We start from the raw sequence: 23,750 nt of genomic DNA on the forward strand, positions 1-23,750 counted from the left end.
TCTAAGTCAGGCCGGATGCTCAAGGCAAGAAGGCCCAAGGTCAAGATGAGTACATGGGCTAATCTGCACTTTTGAGGAGTTTAGCACAAGGCTCCTGGAAGTGGGGGTGGGGGGTGAGGAAGAGGAGAGAAAGAGAGAGAAAGAGAAAAAGAAAAAGAAAGAGAATGACAGAGAGACAGAGAGAGAGCATTCCCCAAGACAGTGACTCAAAGAGTCCGTCAGAGAGGAATCTGCACCTCTCCCTCACTTGGGATAACAGAACTCAATGTGGTTTTCAATTGTATAGCTTCAATTAAAATGACATAATTTGCCTTAGGTATTTCTCACAAAACATGCTGTCTAGTTCCAAAATCCTAAAATTAAATTAGAAATAAAGCAGAAGAAACGGTCTAGACTTTGAGCTTTGATGCTTCCTTTTTTGAATTTACTCTCCCTAAAATGATCACATTAGGAAGAGAAAGTAATACCAACCAATCAATCAATGGCATTTATTGAGCACATGACATAATGGACAGAGCACGGGCCCAGGCCTCAAAAGGTCATGGGTTCTAATCCCAGTTCCACCACTTGTCTGCTGTGTGACCCTGGGAGAGTCACATAACTTCTCTGAGCATCAGTTACCTCATCTGTAAAATGGGGAGTGAGACTGTGAGCCCCATATGGGACAGGGACTGTGTCCAATCCAATTTGCTTTTATTCACTCCAGGACTTAGTACAGTGCCTGGCCTATAGTAAGTGATTAACAAACAACATTAATTATTATTATTATGTGCAGAGCACAGTACTAAGCACTTTGGAGAGTATAACATAGTCTCTGCTCAGAAGAAGCTTAATCTAGAGAGGGAGACAGACAATATAAATACTTTATAATAGATAATGCAAAGATATGTATTTAAGTGCTGTGGGGTTAAGGGTGAGGGGAATATCAAATGCCCGAAGGTCACAGATCCAAGTGCATCGATGACAGAACGGAGAGGGAGCCGAGGAAAAGAGGGTTTAAGGAGGAAAGACCTCTTGGAGGGTGCAGAGAGTGGTGGTCTGTCGTATATGGAGAGGGAGGGAGTTCAGGGTCAGAGAGAGGACGTGGGAAAGAGATCGGCAGTAAGACAGACGAGACTGGGGTGCAGTGAGTCAGTTGGTGATAGAGGAGTAAAGCACAGAGGGGGTGGGCTGAAAAGGCGATCAGTGAAGTAAGAGAAGATGGGGTGAGCTGTCTGAGTTGTCGGGAGCCTCTGACACAGAGGAGGATGGGCAACCACTGGAGGTTTTTGTGAAGTGGGCAGCCATGGACTGAATTTTTTTCTTTTAGGAAAATAATAATAATAAAGGTATTTGTTAAGCACTATGTGACAAGCACTGGGGTAGATATAAGGGAATTAGATTGTTCCACATGGGGCTCACAGTCTTCATCCACATTTTACAGATGAGGCAAATGAGGCCCAGAGAAATTAAGTGACTTGCCCAAGGCCACACAGCTGACAAGTGGCAGAGCCGGAATTAGAACCCACGACCTTCGACTCCCAAGCCCGGGCCCTTTCCATTGAGCCACACTGCTTCTCATGCAGTGTGACTCATGCAGCAGAGTGAAGTATGGACTGGCGTGGAGAGAGACGGAAGGCAGGGAGGTCAGCAAGGAGGCAGATGTGGTAGTCAAGGTGGGATAGGATAAGTGCTTGGGTCAACTTTGTAACAGTTTGGATTCATTCATTCATTCAGTAGTATTTATTGAGCGCTTACTATGTGCAGAGCACTGTACTAAGCACTTGGAATGTACAATTCGGTACCAGATAGAGACCATCCCTGTCCAATGATGGGCTCACAGTCTAAACGGGGGATGGAAAGGGAAGGGTGGATTTTCGAGATCTTGTGACAGTAGAACCGACACGATTTGGTGACAGACTGAATACGTGTGTGGAATGAGAGGGATGAGTCAAGGACAATGCCAGGGTTATGCGCTTGTGAGATAGGGAGGATGGTGGCATTGTCTACAGTGATAGGACGGGGTTTGGGTGGGAAGATAAGAAGTTCAGCTTTGGACATGTTTAGTTTGAGGCGTCAGCGGGATAACCAGATAGAGGTGTCCTAAAGGCAGGAGGAAATGTGAGATTGCAGGGAAGCAGAAAGGTCAGGCCTGGAGTCGGAGATTTGGGAATCATCTGCATAGAGATGGTAGTTGAAGCTATGGAAGCTAATGAGTTCTTCAAGGGAGTGGATGTAGATGGACAGTAGAAGTGGGCCCAGAACTGAGCCCCGAGAGACCCCCTACTATCCAAGGGTGGGAGGCAGAAAAGGAGCTGGCAGAAGAAACTGAGACGGAGCGGTCAGAGAGAGAGGACAGCCATGCGAAGACAGTGTCAGTAAATCCAAGGTTGGATAAGGTCTCAAAGAGAAGAGGAAGGTCTACAGTTTCGAGGACAACTGAGACGTCTAGAAGGATCAGGGACAGAGTAGAGGCCATGAGACTTGGCAAGAAGGTGGTCACTGGTGACCTTAGAGAGTACTGTTTCCTTGGAGTGATAGGGCTGGAAGCCAGAATGGAGGGGATCAAGGAAAGAATTGCGGGAAAGGAAGTGGATACAGTGGGTATAAGCAACTCAGTCAAGAAGTTTGGAGAGGCATGGTAATTACTATCCTGATAACTGGAGGGAGCCGTGAAGTCAAGGAAGGGTTTTTTTAGATAGGAGAGACATGGGGAGGTTTGAAAGCAGTGGGGAAGAGGTCATTGGAAAGTAAACAGTTGAGGATGGCAGTCAAGGAGAGAAGAAGGGAGGAGGCAAATGTTTTCAAAAGGTATGAAGAGGTAGAGTTCAAAGCACAGGTGGGGGGGGGGAGATTTAGGGAAGAGACGAGAAATCTCATCTTGAGTTACTGCGGGGAATATAAGGAAGGACAGATTTAGAAAGGAGGTAAAGAATCGCATTTTGAGTTACTGCAGGGAATACAGCGAGAGTCGAAGAGAAGGGGAGTGGAAAGGAGCAGTGGAGATTTTGGGGAGATCATGCAACGTGGTTTCAATTCTGTTGAAGAAATATGTGGCCAGGTTATTAGAGGAAAGAGATGGTTGCGGGGGTGAGAGGAGGTTTGAGGTGGGAGTTAAATATCTTGAACAGCTGCGGGGGCTCTGGGTATGGGTGCGAATAAGGATGGAAAAGTACTGTTGTCGGGGCAGAGGAGAGGGCCAAATTGAATCTGATAAGAATGAATTTAAGGTGGACAAAGGTCAGAGAGATGTCTGGATTTCCTCCAACAGCACTCCACTGCTTGGGCTCTAAAGAATGAGAGTTTTGACAAACACACTTGGGAAAAATCCCTTAGTCTAAATTGCAACTTGTCATAGCAATCGGTGTGAGATCACATTGGATTCTAACAATTTAAGGAGTGATTTGAGAAACCTGCATTTCTAATACTCTGCCTCCAGAATTTACAGGAGTTTGGAAAGAGCAAGTTCCATCTGCTTTTGTTACTATGGAAACAGGCAATGGGATTGCTGAAAACTGTGCGTATAATCATTTTTTTAAAAAAGGGTCCTATTTGGTGTATGAAAGACTTTTGCATTTTCATAACAATGGTTACGGCTTTAAAAGTCCACAAAAGAGTGCTGTAGAAAAACACTCTCCCTACAAACATAAAGATTACTATATACTGTAAAATACACTGATGCACTATGGTGATAAATCCATGTCTTATACACTACAGTCTTTTTAGAGCACCAAAAACAAGCTATGAACAAGGGCTTCACGTAGTCAAATTATCAAGCCGGAAAAGACCTGGAGCTAGGTAGGCTAAAAGGAAAAGGAAGGGCCTCTAAGTAATCCCCACAGAGGAATTATGAGCCCAAGTGCATCTCACAGTGACAAATGGGAAAGAGTAGGCATTCACTCATTCAAAGCACTGTACTAAACGCTCGGAAGAGCACAATATAACTACAAATAGACACATTCCTGCCCACAACGAGCTCACAGTCTAGAGGGCAGAAATGTTTCTGTGAGCGCCTCACCATGCCTTCTACACATTCCTTGCCCACAAGGCCTTTACAGCAACTGTCTTTCCAGCATCCACCTAATGAGAACCTAAAGGATCGGGCCTTGGCAAAAGGAGCAGGAAGTTAGGGAAAAAGAGGGAAGAGCCTCTCTTGGCCAAAGACTTTATTAATTCATTCAATCGTATTTACTGAGTGCTTACTGTGTGCAGAGCACTGTATTAGGCACTTGGAAAGTAGAATTCAGCAATTAAGAGAGACGATCCCTGCCCACGCTGGGCTTACAGTCTAGAAAGACTGAAGTAAATCAGCCCTGCTTGTTCACTGGATTCTAGCCCCACTGTCCGAAGGGTTTTCAGCGTGGCTCAGTGGAAAGAGCCTGGGCTTTGGAGTCAGAGGTCATGAGTTCGACTCCCGGCTCTGCCACTTGTCAGCTGTGTGACTGTGGGCAAATCACTTAACTTCTCTGTGCCTCAGTTACCTCATCTGTAAAATGGGGATTAACTGTGAGCCTCACGTGGGACAACTTGATTCCCCTGTATCTACCCCAGAGCTTAGAACTGTGCTCTGCACATAGTAAGCGCTTAACAAATACCAGCATTATTATTATTTTGTCTCCCAAATTATCCTAGACGAAATTCCGTACTGAGTCAGGGTGGGGTTCCAAACAGCCCCAGCATGAGGGTCTCCGACAGTAGCACCAAACACACAGATAAATACATTGATGCTTACCCTCTTGGCATTCATTCATTCTGTCGTATTTATTGAGCGCTTACTGTATGCAGAACACTGTACTAAGCACTTGGGAGGGTACAGCAGATGCATTCCCTGCCCAATTTACTATTTTATTATAGATTTATATATTACATATTATTTCATTTAATTTGTATCTATGTCTCTCACTAGATTGCGAGTTCCTTGAGGATAGGGTCACTTCTACTGCGGCCTTTTGCACCCTCTCCCAGTCCAGCATGACCTTTGAAAGATGTCTCGTGGCAAGTTTCGCATCCAGTTTCAAACCAAACTGAAGTACCACAGAATTGCAAACCTGTCATAGCTGAATGACTGACAGACTCACATTTAGCCTGAAGAAGATGGAGTTTATGTGCCAGCCAACAAGGATCTCCATCAGAGCAGAATGCTGCTCCTGAATTCTTCTCTCTGGGTGGAGTACTGTCTACGGACGCAAGGATAGCCGAAAACTCTATCTTTTGGGAGGTGGGCAGGCACAGCATGATGCCAACGTGGCATCGACCTTCAGAACAACTGAAAGTACATAGAACAAATGTAGCATCCATTTTCTCTTCGGTTATGAGGCTGGACATATCCCAAGTGCCGCTCTGGACATCCAGAGGAATCCATCATTGCTATCTCTGGGCCACAGTTACTATTATTGATCAATTAATGGAATTTATTGAGAGCTTCCTGTGTGCAGAGCACCAGACGAATTGTTTGGGAAAGCATACAATAAAACGGAATCAGTAGACAGGATCCCTGCCTACAGGGAGCGTAGAGTCCAGAGGGGAGGACAGACAGGAAAATAAATTTCAGAAAGGGGAAATAGGAGAGTAAAATGATATATGCATAAGTGCTGTGGAGCTGGAGTGAGTATCAAAGTGCTTAAGGGGTAGACAGTCAAGCGTACCATCAATGCAGAGGGAAGGGTGTCTGTTTCCCGCTCCAGACTGCAAGCTAGTTATGCATAGTAATAATAATAATACTAATAATGATGACGGTATTTGTTAAGCACTTACTATGTGCCAGGAACTGTACACTGGGGTGGATACAAGCAAATCGAGTTGGACACAGTCCCTATCCCATGTGAGGCTCAGAGTCTCAATCCCCATTTTCACAGATGAGGTAACTGAGGTACAGAAAACTGAAGTGACTTGCCCAAGGTCACACAGCAGACATGTGGCGGAGCCAGAATTAGAAACCATGACCTCTGACTCCCAGGCCCGTGCTCTAACCACAACACGATGATGCTTTACGGTAGCAAACATGTCTGTTAATTCTGCTGAACTGTGATCTCTCAAGAGCTTAGTACAATGCTCTGCACATAGTAAGAGCTCAATAAATACCACTGACTGAAGAACATCTTTGCAAATACCAGAATGACAAATACTAATAAAAATTGTGGTACCTGTTAAGCGCTATGTTCCCAGTACTGTACTATTTAATACAAAAGACACAACACAATCATATCAGCCAGTTTCTGCCCCACAAGGGATTCACAGACGAGGAAGGACGGAGAACAGGAGCTTCCCCACCCCTACACCTTTCTGCATATGAGGAAGGTGAGGCACAGAGAAGTTTACGTGACTTGCCTAAGGTCACCCAGCAGTCAAGTAGCAGAAGAAAGATTAGTGCCCTCCTACCTCACCTCGTTTCTCTTTTACAACCCAGCCCGCACACTTGACTCTAGTGCCAACCTTCTCACTGTGCCTCCATCTCTTCTGTTTCCCCGCCGACAGCCAGCCCACGTCCTGCCTCTGGCCTGGAACGCCCTTCTTCCTCTAACCTGAGAGACAACCACTCTCCCCTGCTTCAAAGCTTTATTGAAGCCACGTTTCCTCCAAGAGGCCTTCCCAGGCTAAGTCCCACTTTTCCTCATCTCCCACTTCCTTCTGCATTGCCCTGACTTGCTCCCTATGCTCTTCTCCCCTACCAGCCCCAAAGCACTATGCATATATTTGTAATTTTATTTATCCCTTTGCTCTCTCCCCCTCCCAAAACCCAACGCACTTATGCATATATCTATAATTTTATTTATTTTTACTGTCTGTCTCTCCGACTCTAGACTCTGAGCTTGTTGTGGACAAGGAATGTCACTTTATTGCTGTACTGTCCTTTCCCAAGCGCTTAGTTCAGTGCTCTGCACACAGTAGGCATTCAATAAATACAATTGAATGAATAAATCAATGAACCCAGGTCCCCTGATTTCCCACGTTCTTGCCACTAGAACGCGCTTCTTCCCAGTAATAACAGCTTCTACAGAGCTGGTCATGAGAGAAGATGGGACAACATTATGTGTCTGTACTGCTTCAGTTCATTTTGAAGCCTGAGGCTACACTGTGGCCACAACACATCTTGACAAAGACACGCTGGATGACTGGTGTATTTCTAAACAACTTAATGCACAGACACTCCTGATTTCATGAAAGCTTTCAGTTTTATTTGGGCAGTGATGATCACTTCTTTGTCACTCAGTCAATCGTATTTATTAAACACTAACTGCATGCAGAGCACTGTACTACACACTTGGGAGAGTATAATATAACAATATAATTCTTTGGTCCAACACCTCTGCTTTCTTAATCATATTTATTGAGCGCTCACTGTGTGCAGAGTACAGTACTAAGCACTTGGGAGAGTACAATATAACAAGAGTTGGTTGACACATTCCCTGCCCACAGTGAGCTTACATTTTACAGGAAAAAAACCCTGGGGTAGATACAAGATCATCAGGTTCCATATGGGGCTCAAGGTCTAAGTAAGAGGGGGAACACGTACTAAGTCCCCACTTTACAGATGAGGAAACGGAGGTCCAGAGAAGTTAAGTGACTTGTCCAAAGTCCCACAGCAGGCAAATGGCAGAGGTAGGTTTTAAAGCCCAGAATTAGGACCCGAGTTCTCTGACTTGCAGGACTGAGCTCTTTCCACTAGACCACACTGCTTCTTCATGAGTGGCCTCAGACCACACCCACCCAGCAAAGCTGATGCAGCAAAGCAGTTCACATTTACTTATCTTATTGCATGTGTACTTTTTCTACTTCTATTCATCCATCCCAAGTGACTCCAGTACGGCTGGTAGCGATAACCATAATAATAATGGTTAGGGTATTTGTTAAACTCTTACTATGTTGCCAAATACTGTACTATGCTCTGGGGTAGAATCAAGGTAATCAGGTTGGGCACAGAACCTATACCACATGGAGTTCAAAAGCTAAGTAGGAGGGATAGGATTTATCCCTCATTTTCAGTTGAGAAAACTGAGGACCAGAGAAGTGAAGTGACTTGGCCAAAGTCACAGAGCAGACAAGAGGCAGATCCAGGATCAGAAACCAGGCCCGTGCTCTATCCACTACTGTGAGCCCATTATTGGGCAGGGATTGTCTCTATCTGTTGCCCAACTGTACATTCCAAGCACTTAGTACAGTGCTCTGCACATAGTAAGCACTCAATAAATACTATTGAATGAATGAATCCACCAGGCCAGGATCGGATCCTACCCCAGATGCTGTCATGTTCAGTTTCTTAAGTAATTTTATCGCAGTGGACTGTGATATTCTGCGAAGCAATGTGTCCAACCCTGATTACCCCCAATGTTTAGTACAGTGCCTGGTACATAATAAACACTTAACGAATGCTATAAAAACAAAAAAAACTATCTCAGTCATCAATTGGGCCTACAGAACATCAAATTTCCAAACCGGATCACAGACCACATGCTCTTGAAAGCATATGGCCGGCATCAGAGCAAGTACACTGAGACAGGTTTCTCTGGATGGAATAAACTGAATGTAGGATTGGAAAAAGCCCCCAAAATGCAGCTCTAGGGGAGCTGAAATGCTACCGCAAGCAGAGGTCCTAAGGAAATGCTTCCAAGGAGATACGAAGCACAATGACTGCTTACCGTAAAAAGACAAAGCAGGCAGACTACTCAGGGAAGTGCCAATCAAGAAAGGAATAGCTTTAAAGAACTGAGGCTTTGAGAAAATCTTGGAACTAAACAGAATCAGTAATAGTGCCAGAGTGGCCTAATGGAAAGTTCACAGGCCTGGGATTTGCCACTTGCCTGCTGTGTGATTTTGGACAAATCACTGACCGTCTCTGGGACTCCATTTCGTCATCTGTAAAATGAGGATTTGGCACTTGCTCTCCCTCCTACTCTGACTGTGGCCCTAACCGGGACAGGGACTATCTTGTATCTATTCCAGCGCTTAGTATGGTGCTTGGTACATAGTAAACAATAAACGCCATAGAATTATTGGTATCATGATTACGATCACTACTTCGCAAATGGCAAATTCAGTAAAACACGAGCGAGTCTTTATGAGTACTCCGTGGGCAAAAGCTGGTCACGCAACAACCATTTTAGTCATACCTGCATATATGAGTAAAATTCCCCATCAATGGAATCACGGAGCACTATGAAAAACTACGCACACACACTAAATGGCCGTACTTATGAAATAATAATGACATCTATTACATGCATACTCTGTGCTATGATGTGAGACTTTAAGATAAGAGATAATTCCTGTCCTGCACAGGGTTCACAATCTACTTTACTAGATTTTACTAGATGAGAAAAACAAGCCATACAGATTAAGTGACTTGCCCAAAGTGATGCAGTTAGCCAATGATAGAGCTGGGAGACTGAGCTCCTCTTCTCCCTCTACTCCCTCTACCACCCCCCCTTCACCTCTCCACAGCTAAACCCTCTTTTCCCCCTTTCCCTCGGCTCCTCCCCCCTCCCTTCCCATCCCCTCAGCACTGTACTCGTCCACTCAACTGTATATATTTCCATTACCCTATTTATTTTGTTAATGAATTGTACATCGCCTCGATTCTATTTAGTTGCCATCGGTTTTTACGAGATGTTCTTCCCCTCGACTCTATTTATTGCCATCGTTCTCGTCTGTCCGTCTCCCCCGATTAGACTGTAAGCCCGTCAAACGGCAGGGACCGTCTCTATCTGTTGCCGACTTGTTCATTCCAAGCGCTTAGTACAGTGCCCTGCACATAGTAAGCGCTCAATAAATACTATTGAATGAATGAATGAAAGTGGGTTTCCAGACTCCGATTCCTGTGCCTTTTCTACTAGGCTGCGCAAAGTCAGCTCACCACTGCATATCACTTAGTAATATAAATTACTTACTTAATGCCCGTCTCCCCCTCTAGACTGTATGCTCATTTTGGGCAGGGAACCACTAATTCAGTTGTACTATGAATTATGAGAAGCAGCATGGCTTAGTGAAAAGAACCCGGGCTTGGGAGTCAGAGGTCATGGGTTCTAATCTCAGCTCCGCCATTTGTCTGCAGTGTGACCTTGGGCAAGTCACTTCACTTCTCTGGCCCTCAGTTCCCTCATCTGTAAAATGGGGATTAAGACTATAAGCCCCATGTGGGCCAACCTGATTACTTTGTATCTACCCCAGTGCTTAGAACAGTGCTTGGCACATAGTAAGCACGTAACAAATACCATCTTTATTATTATTGCCCTCTCCCAAAAGCTTAGTTCAGTGCTCTGCACAGAGGAAGCACTCAGCAAGTACTACTGACTTGCTCCCTTCATTCATCCTCCCTCCCTGTGGGCAGGGAATGTGTCTGTTTGTTGTTACATTGTACTCTCCCAAGAGCTTAGTACAGTGCTCAGCACACAGTAAGTGCTCAACAAATACAACTGAATGAAACCTGCTTGACTGATTCACCTCTTGAAGAGAAGCTGTTTCCTCGCAAGGTCCATCCCGTCTGAAATCTTACCTAGAACTTCCGGTGGTTCTGACTGAAGACCTTCTGGCTGCTGGCCTTGAAGTACATTAAGCAGAGCTTGCAGACTCCGAAGACATAGCGACGGATGAGAAAATCTTGTCTCCTTGATCAATTCAAAAACTTCACAAAGTCCAACTTCAATGATCTGTTGAGAACACAATGAATGCACTTGAAAAAGAGCATGTGATTAAATAATTCGTGGACACTTTAGCTTGGCTAATTGTTCAAGAAAATGAAAGGCAAGAGCTTTGTTTTAAATACACAAACAAAACCCATCAAAGGTTTGTATGAGGACAATTTCTGTCATTTTGGGGAGGCTAAACTAGAGGTTCTGAGGGGAGAAGAAGCAAGGAGCAATCAATAGAAGCAGCGTGGCTCAGTGGAAAGAGCCTGGGCTTCGGAGTCAGAGGTCATGGGTTCAACTCCCAGCTCTGCCACTAGTCAGCTGTGTGACTGTGGGCAAGTCACAACTTCTCTGTGCCTCAGTTAACTCATCTGTAAAATGGGGATTAACTGTGAGCCTCATGTATCTACCCCAGCGCTTAGAACAGTGTTCTGCACATAGTAAGCACTTAACAAATACCAACGTTATTATTATTATTATTATTTATTGAGTGCTTACAGTGTGCAGATCACTGTATGAAGCACTCGGGAGAGTACAGAGAACTGAGAGAAATGATTTAAACCGGTGCATTAATAAAATTGAACAGGTCCTTCCTAGGACCAAAATGCACAGTGATTTAGTTTACTTGATGACATTCACAGAAAAAGCAAATGGGAATTATTAACCAGAAGTCTGCTCAAATGAATACACAGTGTGGTAAAGCCTGATCAATCGAACAATCAGTTGTATTTACTGAGAGCTTACTGTATGCAGAGCACTACACTAAGCACTTGGGAGAGTACACCATATCCTATCAGATAATTGCTTTCCCCCACTTCAAAGCCTTATCCAAGGCCCATCTTCTCCAAGAAGCCTTCCCTAAGCCCTCCTCTCCTCTTCTCCCACTCCCTTCTGTGTCATCCTGACTTGCTCCCTTCATTCAGCCTCCCTCCCAGCCCCACAGCACATATGCATAGGTGTAATTTATTTATTCATTCATTTATTTATGCATATTGATGTCTGTCTCCCCCTCTAGACTGTGAGCTCATTGTGAACATGGAATGCATCTGTTTGTAGTTGTATTGTACTCTCCCAAGCTCTTAATACAGTGCTTCACACACAGTAAGCGCTCAAAACATACAATGGAATGAATGAATGAATAAATAGAATATAACAGAGTTGATAAACACATTCCCCGCCCACAGGTCACCCATCCACCATCACTTGTCGGGGGTGAGAACTTTGAGAGTGTCAAGGTTGCTGTGCCACGTAATCCTGCAAATTCTGATTATTGACACTCTTCTAAAATTCTGATTATCGTCGCTCTTCTATCGCCACTCCTTGTACTTTGTCCTTTACAAAAGTACTTCCTTGTGTTTGTAGTTTAAAAAAGGTGAAAATGTTCAGGAACTAGGGCAGCTGTCGGACAAGTTCAGAAAAGGTGGAAAAGAACTGTTTAGGTAGCTCCAACAATTTGGGGAAATTATAGTCAGGGTTGCTTCTGACCCACAGATAGATGGAGCCTCGATAGCAGTAATGCCTCAAGTGTGTGAATTCCCAACAATTCCCCACCTACAGGGAACTGAAGCTGTCCAGCTCAAATTCTGTGAGAGAGACAGTGCCCCACAGATAAGCCACAAAGATACCACCTCTGGAGAAGTTTCCCAATAAAGAACCACAGTGACTCGACATGACCCACAGTCCACCTTTAATTCCAACTTCCAGAATTCAAGTCTCCAAAAAAAGGAAATCCAATGAGATCTATTTTTCCCAGTTGAAAAACAGGTCAAGCCCTCATGCTGTGGTGCTGAAAAGACACCCGTTTTCTCTCTAATGACTGAGATGCACTTTGACAATTTGTTTCTGAGATGAGTTTCTGGATCATTGAGTTTGTGATTTTAATAAATCTGTGAGCTCATTGCAGGCAGGGAACGTGCCTGTTTATTGCTGTATTGTACTCTCCCAAGCGCCTAGTACAGTGCTCTGAACACAGTAAGTTTTCAATAAATATGACTGAGTGAATGAATGAATAAATAAATCAATGTCTCTAGACTGTAACCTCATGGTGTCCTCATTGTGGGCAAGGGAACGTGTCTACCAACTCTTACATTGGACTCTCCCTAGCACTTAGTACAGTGCTGGCATATAGTTCATTCATTCAATAGTATTTATTGAGCGCTTACCATGTGCAGAGCACTGTACTAAGCACTTGGAATGTACAGATCGGTAACAGATAGAGACAGTCCCTGCCCTTTGACGGCCTTACAGTCTTATCGGGGGAGATGGACAGACAAGAACAATGGCAATAAATAGAATCAAGGGGAAGAACGTCTCATTAAAACAATAGCAAATAAATAGAATCAGGGTGATGTACATCTCATTAACAAAATAAATAGGGTAACGAAGATGTATACAGTTGAGCTGACAAGTACAGTGCTGAGGGGATGGGACGAGAGGGGGGAGGAGTAGAGGGAAAGGGGGGAGAAGAGGGTTTAGCTGCGGAGAGGTGAAGGGGGGGTAGAGGGAGCAGAGGGAAAAGGGGAGCTCTGCTCAGTAAGACGATCGACTGACCGACAGATTGGGCAGGGAAGGGCTCTGCACACAGTAAGCGCTCAATAGATACGATTGAATGAATGGGTCTGCTGACTCTGGCACTCTCCCAAGCACATACTACAGTACCCTGCACACAATAAGTGCACAATAAATACCATTGATCGACCTCTGACAAATGCCTAAGGATCACTGACTATCTTGTCAAGCATATATTATTGATGAAACCAATAGAGCTGAGTACAAATATCACTGACTGGTATGAAATAAGTAAATCAATCGAGCGAGCGGAAGACCTCGTTAAATTGACAGAATTACAATACAGATAATACATGGTTATGGAAATCCAAGAAAATGTCTATGTAAAAAAGTTTTCGAAAATCCCAACTTCGGTGCCTGGACCTCACCGATGAGCAGAGCGTCCCTGTCTAAATCCGGAGGAATGGCCAGAGAAAAATCCTCCAACCAGCCCAGGAGCCCTGAGGCTGAAGCGGGTCTTCCGTGTTCGACAACAGGAAACCTAATCTTCCCACCTTAGGGCTGGGAACCCAAGACAGCAAAGAGGGGGCCACCACAGTGTAATCTTAGTGTTGATCTCCCCAACCGATGCTTGCCTAACCGTGGGAGAGGCGAGCCAGCAGAAGAGTGACAAGTGCCACCTAGCCACGAGATACTGAGGGTGAAACTTATAAATGAGCATTCAACACGATCCCAGGAGGGAGGGCTTCAAAATGTAACAAATTAGTAATTCTGGTGAGGTTAGACTTCCACTGCATTAGCTGTAACCCTTCTTCTCCACCTTCTTCACCAACTCCTCCCGGGTTCTGATTATAGTAGTCATTCTTTCATTCACTCGTATTTATTAAGTGCTTACTGTTTGCAGAGCACTGTACTAAGTGCTTGGGAAAGTATAATACAACAATAAACGGTGACATTCCCTGCCCACAACAAGATCACAGTCTGTGGGCGGGGAAGACAGATATCAATGCAAATAAATAAAAGAGTCCTGAGGGCCAGTGCTCCAGAAACCAAAAGAATCAAGGCAAAAGAAGGACAACGTACTTCTGTACTCGGTGCTCGGAAAGTACAGATTAACAAAGTGACCCGCTCGTTGCCCTCGGGGAGCTTTATACTCTAATGGGGGAGAAAAATATAAAAACATTTGCAAGTAGGATGATCGAAAAGAAATGAAACGTGAGTGTAAGGAGGAGGTAGAGAAGTTCGTACAGGCTAAATGTGGCTATAGGGATGATGTGGCTCAAGGAAATGAAGCGGGGAAGGCTTGTTGGAGACTGTACGCTTGTGGTGGGCAGAGGATGTTTTGGGTTAATGCTATACTGTACTCTCCCAAGCATAGCGGCATCGCTTAGTGGAAAGAGCATGGGCTTAGAAGGCAGAGGTCATGGGTTTTAATTCCGGCTCCACCACTTGTCTGCTGTGTGACTTTGGGCAAGTCATTTAACTTCTCTGTGCGTCAGTGACCTCATCTGTAAAATGGGGATTAAGACTGTGTGTCCCACATGGGACAACCTGATTACCATCTATCTACGCCAGCACTCAGAACAGTGCCTGGCACATAGTAAGCACTTAAAAAATACCATCATTATTAGTAGTAGTAGTACAGTGCTCTGCATACAGTAAGCACTCAATAAATACGACTGTAATGAATGAAAGGTAAGATTTTAAGAGGGATTTGAATGTGGGAGAACTGTGCTCTGTCCGATGTGTGAATGGTGGGGGAGTTCCCAGCAGGAGAAACTGGGTGAGGGAGTGGACAGAGGCAGCAGAATCGAGAGCAAGTTAAACTAGACGGTTGGCTTGGAGCTCGCTGTTGCGCAGGGATTGTCTCTTTCTGTTGCCAAGTTGTACCTTCCAATGCTTAGTACAGTGCTCCGCACACAGTAAAGCGCTCAATAAATACGACTGACTGAATGAATGAGAAACCAAGACAGTGAGTTGGGAAATAAAAGAAGAGAACAGATTGAAGCCAGAGAGTGAGCAGCCTGGAAGCCATAAGAGGTTTTTGTTGATTGATTATTTATTCGTTTGTTCATTCATTCAGTCGTATTTATTAAACGCTTACTGTGTGCAGAGTACCGCACTAAGCGCTTGGGAAAGTACAATATAACAATACATAGTGACATTTCCTCACCACAATGAGCTCACAGTCTAGAAGGTGGGGAGACAGATATCAATGTGATGAATAAAATTACAGATATATGCATAAGCGCTGTGGGGTCGAGGAAGGGCAGAGAGAAAAGGGAGGAAATCAGGGCGAAGCAGAAGGGAGAGATGAGGGAAAGTGAGACAGTCTGGGAAGCCCTCTTGGAGGAGTTGTACCTTCAATAAGGCTTTGAAGGAGAGGAGAGTCACGGTTGGATTTGAGGAGGGAGGGAGTTCCAACCAGAGGCAGGATGTGGGCCAGGGGTCGGTGGCGAGACAGGTGAGACCGAGGCACAGTGAGAAGGTAAGCACTAGAGGAGCAAAGTATGGGCTGTAGAAGGAGCGAGGTGAAGTAGGATGGGGGAAGGAGATGGAGTGTTTTAAAGCCAATGATGAGGAGTTTTTATTTGATACAGAGGTGGATAGGCAAACACTGGAGATTTTGAGGAGATGGGTGACGTCATGAAGGATTTTTGTAGAAAGATGATTGCTAGGAGAAATAGGGAACCAGTGAAGGATTTGAGGAGAATAGAAGAAAGAACGTAGGTTGTACAGTGCTTGAGGAAGATGATACAGAGTGGAGTACAGACTGGAGGAGGGAGAGGCTGGAGGCTGTGAGAACAGTGAGGAGGCTACTACAGTAAGCTGGCCATGACAAGACCTGAGCTTGTACTAGGGTGGGACCAGTCCTGGTGGAGAGAAAGGGACTGAGCCGGGAAATGTGGCACAGGAAAAACTGGAGGGATTTGGCAGCTAACAATGTGACAGCTAAACAAAACTGAAGCTAAGGATGACACCAAGATAACAAGCTACTGGGATGGGGAGGATTCAGATAATAATAATGATAGCAAAGGTATTTGTTAAACACTTACTAAGTGCCAGACACTGTACTAAGCACTGGGGTGGATACAAGAAGATCCGACGGGACACAGTCCCTGTCCCATGGAGGGCTCACAGCCTTAATCCCCATTTTGTAGATGAGGTAATTGAGGCACAGAGAAGTGAAGTGACTTGCCTAAGGTCACAAAGACGACAAGTAGCGGAGCCGGGAATAGAACTCATGATCTTCTGACTCCCAGGCCTGGGCTCTATCCACTGTGCCACACTGCTTCCGCTACACCATGGTTGCGAAAGTGGGCAGGAAGGAGTGAATTATGGAGGGGTGAGAAGGTGAAGCAGCACGGCATAGAGGATAGATCAAAGCCCTGGGAGTCAAAAGGTCATGGGTTCTAATCCCAGCTCGACCACCTGTCTGCTGGGAGTCCTTGGGCAAGTCACTTCACCTCTCTGGGCTTCAGTTACCTCATCTGTAAAATGGGGATTGAGACTGAGAGCCGCACACGGACTGTGTCCAACCCAACCTGCTTGTATCCACCCCAGTGCTTAGTAGAGTGCCTGGCACATAGTGAAGTGCTTAACAAATACCATAATAATTATCATTAGTTTGTTTTTGACACATGGAGTTGAGGAGTTGGTTATGACATACAAAAAGGAAAAAATGCATGACTGCAGGTCAGATGAGCGGTGACGGATAGAGGCACAGAGGTGGGAATCAGCCACAAAGATGGAGCAGCTGTAACTATGGCAGCAAATGAGCTCCCGGAAAGACCAAGAGGAAAACTGCTTCCTGGCTTCAATGACCACCCCTATGCAGATGATTTTTTTTTTTTAAATGGCATTTGTTAAGTGTTTACTATGACCCAGGCACCAGCTTAAGCGCTGGGGAGGACACAAGCTAATCAGGTTGGACAAAATCCCTGTCCCATGTGGGGCTCACCATCTTAATTCCCATTTTACAGATGAGGTAACAGAGGCACAGATTAACTTGCCCAAGGTCATTCATTCATTTAATAGTATTTACTGAGCACTTACTATGTGCAGAGCACTGAACGAAGCACTTGGAATGTACAATTCGGCAACAGATAGAGACAATCCCTGCCCATTGACAGACTTACAGTCTAACTGAGGGAGACAGACAAAAACAATAGCAATAAATAGAATCAAGGGGATGTACATCTCATTAACAAAATACATAGGGTAATAAAAATATATACAAATGAGCAGATGAGCACAGTGCTGAGGGGAGGGGAAGGGAGAGGGGGAGGAGCAGAGGGAAAGGGGGGGGAAAAGGGGGCTTAGCTGAGGGGAGGTGAAGGGGGGCGCAGAGAGGCAGAGAGGCAGCAAGAGGAAAAAGGGGAAGCTCAGTCTGGGAAGGCCTCTTGGAGGAGGTGAGCTCTCAGTAGGGCTTTGAAGAGGAGTAGAGAGTCAGTTTTGCGGAGGTGAGGAGGAAGGGCATTCCAGGACCGCGGGAGGACGTGGCCCAGGGGTCGACGCGGGATAGGCGAGAATGGGGGACAGTGAGGAGGTGGGCGGCAGAGGGGCGGAGCGTGCGGGGTGGGCAGTAGAAAGAAGGGAGGAGTGGTAGGAGGGGGCAAGGTGATGGAGAGCCTCGAAGCTGAGAGTGAGAAGTTTTTGTTTCGTGCGGAGGTTGACAGGCAACCACTGGAGGTTTTTAGGAAGGGGAGTGACATGCCCAGAGCATTTCTGCAGGAATATGAGCCGGGCAGCGGAATGGAGAATAGACTGGAGCGGGGAGAGACCAGGAAGGGAGATCAGAGAGAAGGCTGACATAATAATCCAGCTGGGATATTATGAGAGCCTGTAGCAGTAAGATAGCGATTTGGGTGGAGAGGAAAGGGCGGATCTTGGCGATATTATAAAGGTGAGACCGGCAGGTACTGGTGACGTATGTGGTGAATGGGGTGAATGAGAGAGCCGAGTCAAGGATGACACCAAGGGTGCGGGCTCGAGAGACGGGAAGGATGGTCGTATCATCCACAGTGACAGGGAAGTCAGGAAGAGGACAGGACTTGGGAGGGAAGTTGAGGAGCTCAGTTTTGGACATGTTGAGTTTCAGGTGGCAGGCAGACATCCGGGTAGAGACGTCCCGGAGGCAGGAGGAGAAGAGAACCGGGGAGGAGATGTAGATTTGTGTGTCATCTGCATAGAGATGATAGTTGAAGCCGTGGGATCGAATGAGTTCACCAAGGGAGTTAGTGTATATGAAGAACAGAAGAGGGCCAAGAACTGGCCCTTGAGGAACTCCTACAGTTAGAGGATGGGAGGGGGAGGAAGAGACCGAGAATGAACAGCCAGAAAGATAAGAGGAGAACCGGGAGAGGACAGAGTCCATGAAGCCAAGGTGAGATAAGGTGTGGAGGAGAAGGGGATGGTCTACAGTGTCAAAGGCAGCTGAGAGGTCAAGGAGGATTCCGCTCTTGACCCCACTTCCCCCTCCAGTTATCGTCCTATCTCCCTACTACCCTTCCTTTCCAAAATCCTAGAACGAGTCGTCTACAATCGATGCCTAGAATTCCTTAACTCCCATTCTCTCCTAGACCCCCTCCAATCTGGCTTCCGCCCCCTCCGCTCTACCGAGACTTCTCTCTCTAAGGTCACCCGTGACCTCCTTCTTGCCAAATCCGATGGCTCCTACTCCATTCTGATCCTCCTTGACCTCTCTGCTGCCTTTGACACTGTCGACCATCCCCTCCTCCTCCATACCTTATCTCACCATGGCTTCACGGACTCTGTTCTCTCCTGGTTCTCCTCTTACCTCTCTGGCCGATCATTCTCGGTCTCCTTCGCCGGAGCCTCCTCCCCCTCCCATCCTTTAACTGTTGGAGTTCCTCAAGGGTCAGTTCTTGGCCCTCTTCCGTTCTCCATTTACACTCACTCCCTCGGTGAACTCATCCGCTCTCACGGCTTCGACTACCATCTCTACGCAGATGACACGCAGATCTACATCTCCGCCCCCGTCCTCTCCCCCTCCCTTCGGGCTCGCATCTCCTCCCGCCTCCGGGACGTCTCCACCTGGATGTCGGCCCGCCGCCTAAAACTCAACATGAGCGAGACTGAGTTCCTCATCTTCCCTCCCAAACCCGGTCCTCTCCCGGACTTCTCTATCACCGTGGATGGTACGACCATCCTTCCCGTCTCTCGGGCCCGCGATCTCGGTGTCGTCCTTGACTCATCCCTCTCGTTCACCCCACGCATCCTATCCGTTACCGAGACCTGCCGGTTTCACCTCTACAATATCGCCAAGATCCGCCCTTTCCTCTCCACCCAGACGGCTACCTTACTGCTACGGGCTCTCGTTATATCCCGGCTAGACTACTGTGTCGGCCTTCTCTCTGACCTCCCTTCCTCCTCTCTCGCCCCGCTCCAGTCTATTCTTCACTCCGCTGCCCGGCTCATCTTCCCGCAGAAACGATCTGGGCGTGTCACTCCCCTTCTTAAACAACTCCAGCGGTTGCCTATCGACCTCCGCTCCAAACAAAAACTCCTCACTCTAGGCTTCGAGGCTCTCCATCACCTTGCCCCTTCCTACCTCTCCTCCCTTCTCTCTTTCTACCGCCCACCCCGCACGCTCCGCTCCTCCGCCGCCCACCTCCTCACCGTCCCTCGGTCTCGCCTATCCCGCCATCGACCCCCGGGTCACGTCCTCCCGCGGTCCTGGAATGCCCTCCCTCCTCACCTCCGCCAAACCGATTCTCTTTCCCTCTTCAAAACCCTACTTAAAAATCACCTCCTCCAAGAGCCGTTCCCAGACTGAGCTCCTCTTCCCCCTCTACTCCCTCTGCCATCCCCCCTTTACCTCTCCGCAGCTAAAGCCTCATTTTCCCCTTTTCCCTCCGCTCCTCCACCTCTCCCTTCCCATCCCCACAGCACCGTACTCGTCCGCTCAACTGTATATATTTTCGTTACCCTGTTTATTTTGTTAATGAATTGTACATCGCCTTGATTCCATTTAGTTGCCATCGGTTTTTACGAGATGTTCTTCCCCTTGACGCTGTTTATTGCCACTGTTCTCGTCTGTCCGTCTCCCCCGATTAGACCGTAAGCCCGTCAAACGGCAGGGACCGTCTCTATCTGTTGCCGACTTGTTCATCCCAAGCGCTTAGTACAGTGCTCTGCACATAGTAAGCGCTCAATAAATACTATTGAATGAATGAAAGGATAGAGTAGGAGCCATTGGATTTAGCAAGAAGGAGGTCTTGGGTGACATTTGGAGCAGTCTCGGTAGAGTGGAGGTCACACAGCAAACGAGCGGCAGAGCCAAGATTAGAACTCAGGTCCCCTGATTCTCAGGCCCACTCTTTCCATTAAGCTACATTGCTTCTCATAATGACAATTCCCAAAACCTACCTCTCCAGCCTTGACCGCTCTCTCTGCAGTCTCAAGTTTCCTCCTGCATTCAAGACATCTCTAACAGGAAGTCCATCAACACCTCAAAATAAACATGTCCACGACAGAACTCCTCACCTTCCTATCCAAACCCTAACCTCCCCGTCTTTCTCATCACTGTGGACAATACCACTACCCTCCCTGTTTCACAAGCTCATAACTTTGGCATTATCCTCGATGCAGCTCTCATTCAACCTATATATTCAATGTGTCACCAAAGCCTGTCGGTTCTACCTTCACAACATCACTAAAATCCACACCAGCTACCACGCTGCTCCAAGCCCTTATCCTATCGCACCTGGACTACTGCATCAGCCTCCTCGCTCATCTCCCTGCCTCCTGTCTCTCCCCACTCCAATCCATGCACTCTTGTCTTACCACTCTTTAAAAAGCTCCAGTGGTTGTCCATTCACCTCCTCAGACGGCAACTCCTCACCTTCGGCTTTAAAGCCCTCCATCCCCTTGCCCCCTCCTGCCTCACCTCGCTGCTCTTCTGCAACCCAGGCCGCACACTTCGTTCCTCTAATGCCAACCTGCTCACTGTATTTCCATCTCATCCATCTCACCACCGACCTCTCATCCACATCCTGCATCTAGCCTGGAATGTCTTCCCTCTTCACATCCGACCGACGATCACTCGCCCCAACTTCAAAGCCTAAAAGCACATCTCCTCCAAGAGGCCTTCCCCAACTAAACCCTCATTTCCCCTTCTCCACTCTCTTCTTGGTGCCTCTGCATTTGGATGTGGATCCTCGATTCACCCCTCCCTCAGCCCAACAAATCCGTAATTCATCTATCTATATTAACGGCTGTCTCCCGCTCTAGGCCGTAAGCTCCTTGTGGCCAGGGAACGTGCCTACCAACTCTGCAGTACTGTTCTCTCCCAAGGGCTTAGTAAAATGCTCTGCACACAGTAAGCGCTCAGTAAATATCAGTGACTGACTGATTGGATGGTTAACATAGGGGCACCTCTAGGCTGAAAGCCCGTTCATTCACTCATTCCATCAACCGCATTTACTGAGCGCTTACTGTGTGCAAAACACCGTACCAAGCGCTTGGGAAGTACAATATCCCAGTCTTGCAGGCAGGGGACATGTCTACCAACTCTGTTATTCGGGATTCTCCCAAATGCTCAGTCCAGTGCACTGCACACGGTGCCCAATAAGTATCGTGGACTGATTCATTAAGGGCTAGGGGAGGTATATATAAGAGCTCTCAAGCTGCTCCCCAGAGGAGGGACCAAAGGGGCTGAATCTATAGTTTTTTGAGCAAGGCAACAGCCAAAGCTAGCCAATCTGCTCTTTGGAGCCGGCTAGAAGTAATCCAGAAGTGAAGACACGTGACGGTGCCTGGAACAATTTTCCCCTTCCTGGGACATCTCGGCTCCTGTTCTTATCCCTGAGATAGGAATCCTCAAATGAGTTCATGGGCCCCCGCAGCAGCCAAAGATTGCCTGTTCACTTGTTCTGATGTCTGTCTACCCCCTTCTAGACTGTGAGTCCATAGGTGGCTAAGGATTTTCTCTATTTGTTGCTGAATTATACTTTCCAAGCGCTTAGTACAGTGTTCTGCACACAGTAAGTGCTCAATAAATATGATTGAATGAATGAATGAATCCTCTCCTGCTAACTGCAGAGGGGCCTAGTGAAAAGGGCCCGGGCCTGCAAGTTAGAGGACCTGGGTTCTAATCCTGGTTCCACCATTTGCCTGCTCTGTGACCCTGACTTAACTTCTCTGAGCTTCAGTTACCTCACCTGCATAATGGTGGTAAATACTGGCTCTCCCTCCCTCTTAGACTGACTGTCATGTGGGTCAGACACTGTATCTGATATGTTGGTATATAATAATAATAATAATAGCTGTAGTAATAATAATAATAATGATGGCATTTGTTAAATGTTTACTATGTGCAAAGCACCGTTCTAAGCACTGGGGGGGATACAAGATGAACAGGTTATCCCACGTGGGGTTTACAGTCTTGATCCCCATTTTACAGATGAGGTACCTGAGGCACAGAGAAGTGAAGTGACTTGCCCGAAGTCACACAGCTAACAAGTGGCAAAGTCGGAATTAGAACCCAGGTCCTTCCGACTCCCAGGCCCATGCTCTATCCACTAGGCCATGCTGCTTCTCAATCACAATCCTAATTTCAATCCCAGGACTCAGTACAATGTTTTGCACATAGTAAGCATTTATGAATACCGTAGTAATTATCTCCAGGAGGAGGAGTGAAAATTAGCAGACATCCCTTAGGATCACGCCCAAACCTCCCAGAGTGATGTCAGAGGTGGAACTATGGAGAGGCAAAGTATAATAATAATAATAATGATGATATATGTTAAACCCTTACTATATGCCAAGCACTGTTCTAAGTGATGGGATAGATACAACAATCAGGTTGGACACAGTTCCTTTCCCACATGGGGCTCACACTCTTAATCTCCATTGGACAGATGAGGTAACTGAGGGCCAGAGAAGTGAAGTGAATTGCCCCAGGTCACACAAGTGGCAGAGCCGGCTTTAGAACCCAGGTCCTTCCGACTCCCAGCCCGTCTCTATCCACTAAGCCACACGGCTTCTCTGTTGGAGGAGGGGTCAAAAAGGATTCAGGGGCAATCACATTTACTCTGCTGGCTAGGCTTTACTGGTCAGAGTCTACGGGTCTCTTGGAGGAGATGGCTGATTGCTACAATTCTACGCCTGCTATGGGTGTTTGATTAATGAACACTTGCCGACCGATCGGCGACCACTTCAAGGATCACCGCTAAACAGCCAGAGAGAGCTGTGTGAAGAAGCGGGATGGGCTTTCTGAGAGCCCACCTCTGATAGGCAATGGGAGTGAGTGGTTATACTGTACTCTCCCAAGAGCTTAGTACAGTACTCTGCACACAGTAATCATTCAATAAATATGACTGACCAATTAACTGATGTGCACTTGAAAGCACTCATTCAGCTCGCCCCTTCCTACCTGACCTCACTGATCTCCCAGCCCAGCCAGGCCCTCTGTCGCCAGTTTACTCACTGTGCCCCCATCTCGTCTGTCCCACCGCCGACAACTGCTTGCCTCCTCCCCCTGACCATCACTGGCCCTCCCTCCCCTTCCATACAAGCCAGACCACCACCGCCCTCCCCACCCTCAAAGCATTTACTTAAGGTCCCATCTCCTCCAAGAGGCCTTCCCCAATGAAGCCCCCTCCTCATTCATTCATT

The 23,750-nt window shown here is 46.8% G+C and overlaps 1 protein-coding gene across 12 annotated transcripts in view; it reads right to left on the reverse strand.

Moving 5' to 3' along the window:
- MYCBP2 (MYC binding protein 2) overlaps positions 1-23,750 on the reverse strand; it is a 311,532-nt gene that overhangs the window by 222,285 nt on the left and 65,497 nt on the right. For all 12 annotated transcript variants that reach the window (XM_029055680.1, XM_029055702.1, XM_029055705.1 and 9 more), the window contains exon 4: positions 10,469-10,622. In XM_029055680.1, the coding sequence (XP_028911513.1) occupies positions 10,469-10,622 (154 nt within the window). The remainder of the gene's footprint in view (positions 1-10,468; positions 10,623-23,750) is intronic.

This window comes from Ornithorhynchus anatinus, chromosome 2 (genome assembly GCF_004115215.2).
Source record: "Ornithorhynchus anatinus isolate Pmale09 chromosome 2, mOrnAna1.pri.v4, whole genome shotgun sequence".
Lineage (NCBI taxonomy): Eukaryota > Metazoa > Chordata > Mammalia > Monotremata > Ornithorhynchidae > Ornithorhynchus > Ornithorhynchus anatinus.